General features: G+C 38.3%; 1 protein-coding gene across 2 annotated transcripts in view; it reads left to right on the top strand.

Annotated features, from left to right (window-relative positions):
• The window catches only part of SLC26A8 (solute carrier family 26 member 8), an 83,027-nt gene that overhangs the window by 19,070 nt on the left and 49,477 nt on the right, over positions 1–14,480 (top strand). For both annotated transcript variants that reach the window (XM_043907289.1, XM_043907290.1), the window contains exons 4-5: positions 8,632–8,748; positions 10,313–10,494. In XM_043907289.1, coding sequence (XP_043763224.1) covers positions 8,632–8,748; positions 10,313–10,494 — 299 coding nt within the window. The remainder of the gene's footprint in view (positions 1–8,631; positions 8,749–10,312; positions 10,495–14,480) is intronic.

Here is a 14,480-nt window from a genome sequence, read left to right as displayed (position 1 = left end):
TTTATTTTTTGTTGCATCTTTAAAGACTATTGTCAACTGAATTGTTTTTGCACTTCTGTCAGAGATCTAATAGCCATATTTGTGTGGATCTATTTGTTTTTTTATGTATAATGGATGTTATAGTACGTTCTTCTAAAGAAGATTTCTATTGATATAATCATTTATTAAAAATTACTTGTTTACTTATCTATTTGGGGCTGCACTGGGTCTTCCTTGCTGTGCGTGGGCTTTCTCTAGTTGTGAGTGGGGGCTGCTCTCTAGTTGCAGTAATCAAGCTTCTCTTGTTGTGGAGCGTGAGCTCCGGGGTGCATGAACTTCAGTAGTTCTTTGGAGAAATGTCTATTTAGGTCTTCTGCCCATTTTTTAAGCGGGTTGTTTGTTTTGATGTGTTAAGCATCACAAGCTATTTGTAAATTTTGGAGACTATGGATTACATTAATTTCCATGTGGCAGGGACTTCACTGGTAGTCCAGTGGCTAAGACCACCAATTCAGGGAGCCCAGGTTTGATCCCTGGTCAGAACACTAGATTCCACATGCCACAACTAAAGATCCCAGGTGTCGAAACTAAGATTCGGTGCATCCAACTAAGTAACTAGGTTTTGTTTTTTTTTTTAATTTCCATATGGCAGATACAAACCAAAATGGTCCATTTGTATAAATATATTCAGTTCCAAGAAAGTATCAGAATGTCTCTAGAGCATTCCTGTGGTTCTGGAATGAGAGATCTGAACTCTTGTAGCTTTACTTGAGAGTCCACTACTGAACCCCACTTATCAAAGATCCTTCACTTATGGTCAAGGTTTGAGGACATTTCTCTGCTGAATTTCCAAGTCATCAGTATAACTTCATACCAAACTAAGACTAACATTAGGGTGTATAACTATACCTAACATGTATCACAGTATTTGGCGTATAATTGGTACTCAAGGTATTTGTTGAATAATGATCACATAACTGTATGAATGAGTAAATCCAAGCAACTCTTGCTGACTGACTAGGGGACTGTGTGTTATTTTAAGTAGTATGAATAATGAAATAATTTGTAGGGTAAACAATTTGAAAGTTTTACTTGAGGACCAAACAGTAATTTTCTTCAAATGAAACAAAAATACTGCAGAGTGGGGCTTCCCTGGCCATCCAGTGGTTAAGACTTCACCTTCCAATGCAGGGAGTGCAAGTTCAGTCCCTGGTTGGGGAGCTAAGATCCCCATGCCTCACCACCAAAAAATCTAAACATGAAACAGAAGCAATATTGGAACAAATTCAGTCAAGATTTTAAAAAATCTTTAAAAATACTGCACAGTGAAAACCTCATTTGAAACATGCTAGCTCTTCCTTACAGTAGAACCCAATTTATAAATGTAAAAGAAAATAGAAAATCACCATCAGTGAAAGACTACAGTCACACTTGTTGGAGACAAAATCCACTAAGAGAGGTTAAAGTCAGTGGGTAAAAGTTGGCAAACTATGTAACAGGACTTGAAAAGTGAAAGGGTTAGTTGCTCGGTTGTGTCCGACTCTTTGCGACCCCATGGGCTGTAGCTTCTCTGTCCATGGGATTCTCCAGGTAGAATACTGGAATGGTTGCCATTTCCTTCTCCAGGGGATCTTCCAGACCCAGGGATCAAACGCAGGTCTCCCGCATTGCAGGCAGCTTCTTTACCATCTGAGCCGCCAGGGAAGCCAGGACTTGTTCCAAATATCTTCCTCAAGATATTTATTAACTCCTCTACTACTTTACAATAAAGAACCTGGGAGTAACTGCCTTTACCAAGAATCAGTGCTGTCATCACCAATAGTAAGACATTTGGAGATCATGAGCTCTCTGATATGATGCGCTAAGAAGGACATAATATCATTTCTGTCTTATTCACATCCAAAGCATTTAACCTTAGTGTGATCATGAGGGACCTGTGCTGTGCTGTGCTTAGTCTTTCTGTCGTGTCCGACTCTTTGGGATCCCATGGACTGTAACCCGCCTGGATCCTCTGTTCATAGGGATTCTCCAGGCAAGAATACTGGAGAGGGTTGCCATGGCCTCCTCCAGGGTATCTTCCCAACCCAGGGATCGAACCCAGGTCTCCCACATTTCAGGCAGATTCTTTACCAGCCTAGCTACCAGGGAAGCCCAACCCCAAACTGAGGGGCATTTAGCAAAATAGCTCGTCTATTAATACTCTTCCAAAGTGACAAAGTCAAGAAAGACAAGTAACAACTGAGGAACTATAACAGATATTAGCCTTAAGAAGAAAAAAACAGCTAAATGAAGTAGGGAACTCTGGATGGAATTATGAAACAGAAAAAGGAAATTAGGGGGAAAGCTGTTGAAATTGAAGTAAAGGATTTATTAATAGTTATTTTCTAATGTTAATTTCCTGATACCAATGATTATACTATGATTATATACAGTATTCACATTAGAGGGATCTAGGTAAGGCATATATTGTTGTTGTTCAGTTGCTTAGTCCTGTCTGACTTTGCAACCCCATGGACTGCAGCACACCAGTTGTTCACCATCTCCCAGAGTTCTCTCAAACTCATGTCCACTGAGTCGATGATGCCATCCAACCATCTTATCCTCTGTTGCCCCCTTCTTCTCTTACCCTCAATCTTTCCCAGCATCGGGGTCTTTTTCAATGAGTTGGCTCTTCGTATCAGGTGGCCAAAGTATTGGAACTTCAGCTTCAGCATCAGTCTTTCCAATGAATATTCAGGATTGATTTCCTTTAGGATTAACTGGTTTGATCTCCTCGCTGTCCAAGGGACTCTCAAGAGTCTTCTCCAACACCATAGCCCCAAAGCATCAATTCTTCAGCACTCAGCTTTCTTTATGGTCCAACTCTCACATCCGTACATGACTACTGGAAAAATCATAGCTTTGACTAGACGGACCTTTGTTAGCAAAATGATGTCTCTGCTTTTTAATACACTCTCTAGGTTTGTCATAGCTTTTCTTCCAAGGAGCAAGCATTTTTTAATTTCATGGCTGCAGTCACCATCCGCAGTGATTTTGGAGCCCAAGAAAATGTCACTGTTTCCACTTTCTCCCCATCTATTTGCCATGAAGTGATGGGGTCAAATGCCATGATCTTCATTTTATGAATGTTGAATACTAAGCCAGCTTTTTCACTCTCGTCTTTCACCTTTATCAAGAGGCTCTTTAATTCTGCTTCGCTTTCTGCCATTAAAGTGATGTCACCTGCATATCTGAGGTTGTTGTTATTTTTCCCGGCAATCTTGATTCCAGCTTGTGAGTCATCTATCCCAGCATTTCACATGATAACAATATACAGTCTTGACGTACTCCTTTCCCATTATATGGAAATGCGCTATTATCTTTGTAGCTTTTCGATAAGTCTAAACTTAGTTCAAAATTTAAAAATTTTTTAAGGTTTTGGAAAGTTTAGAGACTTGGTTTCCCTCTATTTCTCCACAGCCTAACCTTAACTAAGACTTAGACAATTTAGTTCTTGGGCTGTTACCAAGAAATTCTCTTACCTTCCCTGTATTGGTGAGTTACTTGAAATCCTACATTTCAAAAGACTCAGTCTTCACACCACATGTTGGTTGTAAAGAGTAAATAGGGTGGGCTTCCCTACGGTCCAGTGGTTGAGAGTCTGCCTGCAAAGCAGGGGGCAAGGGGTTCAATCCCTGGTCCTGGAAGATCTCACGTGCCACGGGGCAGCTAAGCCTGTGTGCCGCAGCTACTGAAGCCCATGCACCTAGAGCCCGTACTCCACAACTGGAGAAGCCACCACAGTGAGGACCCCTCACACCTACTAGAGAAAGCCCATGGGCAGCAATGAAGACCCAGTGCACCCACAAATAAAATTAAATTTTAAAAAATTGCTTTAAAAAGAGTAAATAGGGCTATTCAACATTATACTGAATTCAGAGGCAGTGTATTCAAGCAAGAAAAAAGGGTAAAATTTATTTATTTTTAAAATATTTATTTTAAATATTTATTTTTAAAATAAAAATTTATTTATTTTAAAATTTATGTAATTACATAGCGATTACAGAGAAATAAAACATCATTCATAGATGATTTTTTAATGTAGAGAATTCAAAAGAATCTGCAGATAAATTGATATAATTAATAAGATTTTTTCAAGGTTGCTGGGTACAAGATGTGTAAATAAAAATCAATTATATTCTTTCATACCTGCAAGAAATGAAATGTGGAAAAAAAATTTAAAGATCATTCACCAAAGCATAGTGAATATGAAATAAGTTGTAATGAAACTAAGAAATGATGTGCAAGACCTCTACAGAGAAATTATTAATGTACAACTTTACTGAGAAATATTAATAAGGACCTAAATTAATTGAAAGATAACATTTTCTAAAAACAGGCAAGTTCTCTTAAAGTACCACATAGGAGGGCTTGCACCTCCAGCTATCAAGACTGAATATAAAGTAAGAATGTTTAAGATGATGTTCATCAAAAGTAGAATGAATAAATAAGCATTCATATATACATGTATTGGAATACACAGAAGGAACAGGAATGCTCTCAAGCAATTCATGACAGCATGGAAGATGCTTGTATATGTAATAATGAGAAAAATAAGCAGAAATAAAAATTGTATGTATTATAATTCCACTAATATAAACTTCAATAGTAGGACCAACTAAGCTGTATTGTTTAGGGCTTTGTACAGTGGTGGTAAAACTATGAAGAAAAACAAAGACTTTTATTATCACAAAAGTCAAAATAATGAATACTTCTGTGGGGAGGGATGGGGTTGTGATGAAAGATCTGAGTAGGTGGTAATATCAGTGTTTGTTTTATAGATATATTAAACTCAACATCTATTTTAATGTACTTTCTGTGTATATATTTCACAATAAAATGGGGATTATTAAATTTATTACAAAATATTACTAATTACTAAAAAACATAATTAAACAGTGTGGTATTATAGAAATGGACAATTAAGCCAGTGGAACAGAAGAGTCACACATGTATACATTGCATGGTTTCTATCAGATGTGTCACTATAGAAATAGGTTTTTTAAAAATGATGTGGAACAGAATATTTCATATAAATTGAATATTTATATGAAAAAAAATTTTTTAGACCCCTACCTCACCCATACACAAACATTTATTCCTGGTAGATTAAAGACCTAAATATGAAAGACAAAACTATAAAGACTTTTTTTGAATAATAGAGGAGAATATCTTTATGGACTTGAGGTAGAAAATGTTTCTTAAACAAGGCACAAAAAGTACTAGCCTAAAAGGAAATGACTGCAAAGTTGAATTAAATAAAACTTAAGAACTTCTGTTTATTCAAAGACATGATGGGGACTTCCTTGGTAGTCCAGTGGTTAAGACTCTGTCTTCCAATGCAGGGGATGTGGGTTTGATCCCTGGTTGGGGAACTAAGATCCTGTAAACTGCGGGGCTGCAATGAAGACCCAGTGCAGCCAAAATTAAAAAAAAAAAAAATACATGATGAAGATTGAAAAGCAAACCATAGAACACCCAACAAAGGACTTAAATCTATAATATATATATGAATATATATATATATATATATATATTCCTACAAATCTATAAGAAACTACACAATAAGATTGACCAACATTATTGGTAATAAATGAAGTAGAAGTGGAAATTGACTAACTCATACCCACTGAAATAAAAATTCTGATAGTATCATGTGATAATACAGATGTAAATAATGAGAATTTTCATAGTTTTGGTGGGAATGTAAATTGTACAACCCTTTGGAAAACAGTTTCGCATATTCTGTTAAATGCCCCAGCAATTATGCTTCAGGGTGTATCATCTTGAGGGAATTTATCCACTTATGCACCTAGAGTCATGTACAAGAATATACATGGAAGTCTTGTTCATAGAGGAACAAAACAGGAGACTATAAGCCTGTAGGCAAAGAGAATGGGGAAATAGCTGCCTGGACCCTGATGGCTATTTATTTCTGCTTCCAGCCTCTGATGAGGTCCAACTGACCTTTGTCCTCTTTTAATATATCTCCTATTTTGGAAATTCCCTGGTGGTCCAGTGGTTAGGACTCAGTGCTTTCAATGCCGTGAGCCTCAGGTCCAGCTCAGGTCAGAGAACTAAGATCCAGCAAACCATGCTGATCAACCAAAATTTTTTTTCCTATTTTGCTCAAGCTGATTTGAACTGGTTTTCTGTTACTTGCAGTCAATAGAGACTTGCTTAGGGGAAAAACGTGGAAGGGGAACCATAAATTACAAAAGACTTAAGAGATGTATCAACTAATGTGAGGACTTCATTTGATGTAAACACAAAGTTTGTTTAAAAAAAAAAAAAGTATAACAACCATGTAATAGCAAATAACTTTTTTTTTTAAAGATCACCCCAAACCTGCCATACCTCTGGCTCAAGGTCTCTCATAAGGTTGCAGTCAAACTGGCATTCATCTCAAGGCTCTACTGAGGCTGCCGGCTCAGCTTCCAGGCCCACTCCTGTTTGCTGGCAGGTTTGGTATTTTCACCATATGGGCGTCTATATGGCTGCTCGAGTATCCTCACAGCATGGCCTCTGGCAGGAACAAATGATGTGTGAGGCCCAGTGCAAGTTGCAAATGCAGATTCCCTAGTTCAAAAATTATCCATTATTTTAAGATGATCAGAGTAGAGCATTAAGCCAAGCATGGAGCCTTCTAAGCCCAAGATACTCTGTGACTACGTAGGTAACATACCCTTGAAGTCAACTTTGGCAGCTGGTGACCTGAATGAGAGAGAGAGCCGGAGAGCAGCGAAGACAGAAAACACAGTCTTCTTGCAACCCAGTCTCAAAAGTGACATCATTTTTGTTGTAGCCTCTTTATTATTAATAGAAGTAAGTTATTCCCTTATGACCCAGCAATCCCACTGCTGGGCATACACACTGCAGAAACCAGAATTGAAAGAGACACATGTATCCCAATGCTCATCACAGCACTGTTTATAATAGCCAGGACATGGAAGCAACCTAGATGTCCATTGGCAGATGAATGGATAAGAAAGCTTTGGTACATGTACACAATGGAATATTACTCAGCTATTAAAAAGAATGCATTTGAATCAGTTCTAATGAGGTGGATGAAACTGGAGCCTATTATACAGAGCGAAGTAAGTCAGAAAGAAAAACACCAATACAGTATATTAACACATATATATGGAATTTAGAAAGATGGTAACGATGACCTTGTATGCGAGACAGCAAAAGAGACACAGATGTAAAGAACAGACTTTTGGACTCTGTGGGAGAAGGTGAGGGTGGGATGATTTGAAAGAATAGCATTGAATCTTGTATATTATCATATGTGAAATAGATCGCCAGTCCAGGTTCGATGCATGAGACAGGGTGCTCAGGGCTGGTGCACTGGGGTGACCCTGAGGGGTGGGATGGGGAGGGAGGTGGGAGGTGGGTGCAGGATGGGGAACACAAGTATACCCATGGCTGATTCATGTCAATGTATGGCAAAAACCACTACAATATTGTAAAGTAATTAACCTCCATTAAAATAAATAAATTTTAAAAAAAGAAGTGAGTTATTGCACACTTAAGGGGTGAAACTCACTCAAGGACCTGAGTACCAATCAGTCATTATAGATCATCTTACAGGTTGTCTACAAGTACAACTATATTTGAGAAATCAGGGAAATTTGAATATTGAATGTTTGATAATGGTAAAGAACCATTATTAGTTTCTTAGGTGTGATGATGGTATTGTACTTAAAAGAGGGCCTTTTTCTAAAACATATATACTGAAAATACCTACAGATGAAATGACTTAATGTTTTGGATTTGCCTCAAAATAATTATCGGATGGGAGAGGAATGAGGACATTGATGAAACAAGATTGGCCATGAGTTGACCGTCGTTGAAGTGGGTGATGGGTGTTTGGGGGTTCATTATACTCTATTTATGTATAGGTTTAAACTTTTCTATTAAAAAAGCCTTGCCTGTTTAGGACAATAAATTTGGCTCACTAGACTCATAATTGATTTCTGATGAGCACACCGGTATGATGTAAATTGAAGAGAGTTGCTCAGGGCAGGAGTTGTGGACTTAAGACATCAAAGGATGACACCATGTAGGTCAGTCCATTTGCCTCAAAATTTCCAAAATCTCACGGTGCTTCTTAGAAAAGAAATTAAGTACTGAAGAAGGAGCTGAAGGAAGATGCTGGAGTGATTGGCATACGAAAGAAAGACAACACATACCAACTTGGAGTCAAGTCAGTTAAGTGTGACAATTCTTGCTTTGCCCTCTAGCTGTATCTCCAACCCTGGAGGATTCCTAGGGCCTTCTTATACGAGACTGAGGGTGAGAATGGTCTGCTTCTGAGCTGTTGAGGTTAAAGGTCTTACTACTTTGATGTTTGCTTTCCATGATTCACATGAAAGGTGTTTAAGCCTATGATTTAGAATGGAAGTGTAAAAACATGTGATAAAATAGGAAGAGAAGCTAGAAATCAAAGCAGATCATAAAAAGTATTAATTAAGGTCTGTATGCCAAAGGATACCATATTCAGCTGTGTACGTGGGTCATTTTTATTTTAAATATTCTTTACAGTTTTTGTTTCAGGTGACTTTAAGAAGCCAGGCTCCCTTTGCTTACTTAAATTATCTTGCTTTTCAGTCCTGATGCTTGGTTTGCTGGCAAGGCATCTGATTCCTCCCCTCAATGTCTCTTATGCAGCTTTCTGTGCTTCAGTAATTTATGGAATTTTTGGATCATGTCATCAAATGTCCATTGGTGAGTTCAGTACTAGAATCACAGGAGGCATATGAAGTCTCCATCTTGATTGTTTATTTATTGCTAAGGAACTCAAGTTAAAGCTATGTTTAACAGATAAAGAAAAGAGGCAGAAGATGGATATTCTTTTTTTATAATTTATTTGTTTTAATTGGAGGCTAATTACTTTACGATATTGTGGTGGGTTTTGCCATACATCGGCATGAATCAGTCACCGGGATATTCTATTCACAGGATTAGTGTTCAGATTTCAGAAACTGAACACTTTCCTGCTGTTATTAATGTCCCTACCAGACAAACAGGCCCATGAGTTATTAAAGGAATGAAAGGACAAGAGGCATCTCCCTTGCGGAAATTTCCACACTTTGGAATCTGATTATCCTCGACCAAGAAGATCCAGAAATGATTTTGCCAAAACTCCTAGAATGGATCCACTTTTCAGCTGAACCCATAGTAATCATACTCCATGAACCTGATTTATAATAATCATATCAAATTATTAATTTACATTGAGAAAATGTTATCATAGTAATCAAAACACTGAAACCCACAGAGTAAGCACTTTTCTTCCCTGAGTCAAATATCCATCTACTAATTTATAATTTGAAATGACTGTTGCAGAGACCAGACCCACCTGAAGGTCCTGTGATCAGCACAGTTACTTCCCCTGGGTGAACCTGTATAGAAATCAAACCACACAATGCCCTGACAGTCTCAGAAGGGCATCGCCAGTGTTCGCGAGTCAAGTGCCTTTTTCTGAGCTTCCATGCTGAACAACTGACCAGGCAACCAACGTTGACCATTCTGACTGGCACTGTTTTTTCTCCAGATGTGTTTGTATATTCAGTCCAGTTGCCATCCCATTCTGTGGCATGCGCCTGTGCCTTTTTAAGGACAATATTCCACATCTTTACTAAAATTTAGTGTCTGTTGATTTTTACATTTAAACACTAAAACAGCTGTTTTATTCCAATTACGCCAAGTTCGCAGAGCTCATTACAGTCACTTCCAAATACCAATAACAAGGGCTACTAGAGTTTTGCTTCTGTTAGGAATTTAAAGGTAAAATTTGCCTTTGCCTCCCGCATTCATGTTGATATGAGAAGTAAATAAAATTTTGTTTGAAACAGGTTTAGCTCCATGTCGTTTTGCACCTATTACATCCTTCTTAAGTGTTTAGGTATTGTTTTTCTTATTATTATTGATTAGCTTTGTTTTCTGATCCTTTTCCCACCATCTCATTTTTCACCATTTCTAAGGACAGGCACAGTAGCTGAGCCAGATATACATTTCCAATCAGTTTCTCTTTCTTCCTACTCCATATGCCCATTGATACAAAGAGGTTGTTACCTAGGCCAAAAAGATCTAAAATTTTGGAGTTGGTTATAGTATGTGAAACCAGAGAGCTTTCCCTGCTCTTTCTTACTTCTCAGTGGCCACTTTCAGGTAAGAAAAGTTGATCAGATCGAGGACAATGTATGAGACCATGTTTTGCTTTTGTCAACATCTGTCAGTTTACCTGGACTTAAAACCTCACCCTCTGCCCAACCTTTTTCTTTCATAGGTACATTCTTCCTTGTGAGTGCTCTGACAATCAATGTCCTGAGGACAGAGCCATTCAACAGTGGCCACTTATTACTGGGAACTTTCATCCAGAATGACTTTTCTAACACGTCCTTCTTTGAGAGCTATAACAAATCCTTGAGTTCTGTGGCATCTGTAACTATGCTGACTGGGATTATTCAGGTAGGTCCTGAGTCTCTGAATCCCTGAAGGAAAAATAAATAAATAAAGGGGCTGTACATGAACCCTTTCCTTGAATTGCTTCTGTTACCCATTGTGATATATCTGGAATTTAAGTGATTTTCATTTTTTTCCAAAACTTATGGGACGTATGGATAGACTGACTCCTCAGTGACAAAACTTCTCCCTCCCCAGAAATCTACCGCCCCTGGCTGAGGATGAGATACTCAACATTCTCCTCAATTTCTAATACTATAAGACTAAAGAAGGTGGTCCAACGGTTAGGACTTCACCTTCCAATGCAGGGGATGCGAGTTCAATCCCTGGTGAGGGAGCTAGGATCCTGCATGCCTCGTAGTCAAAAAACCGAAACCTGAAACAGAAGCAATATTGTAACAAATTCAATAAGGACTTTGATAATGGTCTATATCAAAAGAATCTAAAAATAAGAGAAGGGTCTCAGGGACTGTGGCCTAGAGTTCTACTCATGATTCCATGTTTTAAAAAATTCCTTTTATATTCTTTCACCAAGAATAGCACTCGTGGGCTCACATACTGTACTTTTGGTTAGTGGGCATTAGAGTCAGATGTAAAATCCTTTCTCTACAATGACAGGACACAGCTAATGGATGATGATATCAATGATTTATTAAAATATCCAACCTTATTTTGGGCAGTGTCTTTGATTTCTTCTGAGAATTTACCATCTAAAGCATCACTGACTGAACTAACGTCATATATTTCAGCTTTATTTCTCTGTCTTCTCAGCTAACCCAGCTCTAGCTAACCTTCTCTGATTTCCCCGAAACCATCCTTTATTAGGTAAAAACTTATTGGGAGCCTACAAAGGCAAGCTATCCTGGCGGGCTGACCCCAGCCCTGACTCTTACCAAATGTATGACTTACTTTCAGGCCTCAGTTTCTTCATGTTTAAAATGGGAATAATAATATTTGTATTGCAGAATTCTTGTAAGGATTAAGTGAGAAAATGTATGTAAAACATTCAGCCCAGAGCCTGTCACATAATAAGCATTAATAAGTTATAATTACAGAGTACAGAGAAAAGAAGTTGGTACTTTAATAGAGACCAAAAAAAATTTTTTTAAGATATAATACCCATGTTTTAAAAAGTCAGTCTTGTAGGAAAAGACAGAATAACAGGCATCAAGTCAGCAATCTATTAATTATAAGTAGCCTTGGCATGTTCTTTTTCCTTTTTCCATGTTTGAGCATGACTTTTTTCATATAACAAAGGAGAAGATATTCCATTTACAGGAAGATAGACTATATGTACTTTTCCCTATTCCTCCTCCTAAGAACAACTGAAAAATTTGGAAAGTTATATACAAACCAAACATAAGAAGGCTCTGAAAGGTGTAGAGAAGATAACAAACTGGCTCAGACCCGAGAAACAACACAGTGGAGAGTTCCCTGGGTTTTCTTTTTGCCCCGTACACCTTAGACTTGGGGCTAAAGAAGCCAGAGAGCCAAAATGCCAATGGTGCAGACCAAAAGAAAAAGTCCCAACAAAAGTCTGTTCTATATAGCCACAGGACTAGGAAAAAGTAGCAATTCTGAAAACGTTTACCCAGTAACTGCTCTACTCCAGACAAATACCAAGAAAAAAACAAAACAAAACAGAGCTCTGTGGTGTTATCCCTACTCATGCCAGTGTGGTGGCCAAGTGGGGAGCCCAGATTTCCACCTTCACGCAGCTGTAATGAGGTAGCTACCCAGGGTGTTGTCAGAGAAGGCCAAACAGGGAGTCGAGACTTTCATCTCCACTGGGTAGTAATGAGCTTCTCTTCCTACTCTTTGCTGGGGTGTGTCAGAGAAAGCCCAGTGAAGAGTCAGTTCTTTCACCACAACACAGCATTAATGATGACAACCCCCTCTGTAGCAGTGTCAGTGGAGGCCATGCAGGGAGAAATAAAGGCATTTCTGTCTCTCCCAGTCAGGATGGTATCAGTGGAGGCCTAGTGGGGAGCCACAACTTCCATCTCCTCCCAGTAAAAATGAAGAGTCCCTACTGCCTCAGGTGTCAGTGGATTTTAAGAGGAGAACCTGGACTTGAACCTTACCAGGCAGTAACAATGTAACACCTTCCCCTCTCAGCACTTTATCAAAATAAGGTGGCTAAAACAGAACATTTCAGTAAGATCCAGAATCTTATAGCATAGTACATGAAATGTCAATAGCTGAACTGAAAATAACTTGTCGTATCAAGAACCAAGAACATTTCAACTTTAATGAAAAAAGGCAATAACAAGATGCCAGCACTGAGATGAGAGGTGTTAGAATTATCTGGCATAAATTATAAAGCAGCCATCCTAAAAATGCTTCAGCAACCAATTATTAATATGCTTGAAACAAAGTAAAAAAATAGAAAGTCTCAAAAAGTAAATAGAAGAGTTACCTCTTCTATTGGTTCTAAGAAGAACCAAACAGAAATTTTAGAGCTAAAAAATACATTAACCAAAATTAAAAATTCAGAGAATGGATTCGACAGCAAAATGGAGGAGACAGAGTAAAGAATCAATGAACTTGAAGAAAGAACAACAGAAATTACTCAGTCTGAACAATAGAAAATAGACTGAAAAAAATTTAACAGAATCTCAGGGACAAGTGGAACTATAACAGAAGTTCTAACATTTGTGTCTCATAAGCATCCCAGAAAGGGAGGGGAAAAAAGATGGGACTGAATTACTTGAAGAACTAATAGCTGAAAATGCCCCAAATTTGACAAAAGATATACTTCTACAGTTTTAAGAACCTTGGAAAATCCCAAACAAGATAAATCCATAGGAATCTACACCAAGACAAATCATACTCTACGTTTGAAAGCTAAAAACAATGAAAAAAAATCTTGAAAGCAGTGAGAGAAACACTTTACCTTCAGTGAGAAAATAATTTAAATGACAGCAAATTTATTGTCAGAAACCATGTAGACCAGAAGGAAATTGCACAATATTCTTTCATTTGCTGAAAGAACTGTCAATCCAAAAATCATTATTGTTGTTCAGTTGTGTCTGACTGCAGCACACCAGACTTCCCTGTCCTTCACCACCTCCCAGAGCTGCTCAAACTCATATCCATTGAGTCGGTGATGCCATCCGACCATCTTGTCATCTGTCATCCCCTTCTCCTGCCTTCAATCTTTCCCAGCATCAGGGTCTTTTCTAACGAGTTGGCTCTTCGCATCAGGTGGCCGAGGTATTGGAGCTTCAGCTTCAGCATCAGTCCTTCCAATAAATATTCAGGATTGATTTCCTTTAGGGTGGACTGGTTTGATCTCCTTGCAGTCCTAGGCACTCTCAAGAGTCTTCTCCAACACCAAAGTTCAAAAGCATCAGTTCTTCGACACTCAAGTCTTCTGTATGGTCCAACTCTCACATCCGTACATGCCTACTGGAAAAACCATAGCTTTGACTAGGTGGACCTTTGTTGGCAAAGTAATGTCTCTGCTTTTTAATCTCTATCTAGGTTTGTCATAGCTTTTCTTCCAAGGAGCAAGTGTCATGGCTGCAGTCACCATCTGCAGTGATTTTGGAGCCCAAGAAAGTAAAGTCTGTCACTGTTTCCATTGTTTCCCCATCTATTTACCATGAAGTGATGGGACTGGATGCCATGATCTTATTTTATTTGAATTTTGAGTTTTAAGCCAGCTTTTTCACTCTTGTCTTTTACCTTCATCAAGAGGTTCTTTGGTTCCTCTTCACTTTCTGCCATAAGGATATGTCATTTGCATATCTGAGGTTATTGATATTTCTCCTGGCAATTTTGATTCCAGTTTGTACTTCATCCAGCCCAGCATTTCTGAAAATAGCCTTCAAGAATGAAGGAGAAATCAAGACATGCTCACATGAAGGAGAACTAAGAGAATTTATCACCAGCAAGACCTACCCTAAAAGAATGGCTAAAAGAAGTTCTCTAAACGGAAAGGAAATGATAAAAGAAGGCATCTTGGAACATCGAGTAGGAAGAAAGAA

Source organism: Cervus elaphus, chromosome 7, assembly GCF_910594005.1.
Source record: "Cervus elaphus chromosome 7, mCerEla1.1, whole genome shotgun sequence".
Lineage (NCBI taxonomy): Eukaryota > Metazoa > Chordata > Mammalia > Artiodactyla > Cervidae > Cervus > Cervus elaphus.
Note: the sequence above shows the minus strand (reverse complement) of the source record. Positions and strands in the feature narration are given on the sequence as shown.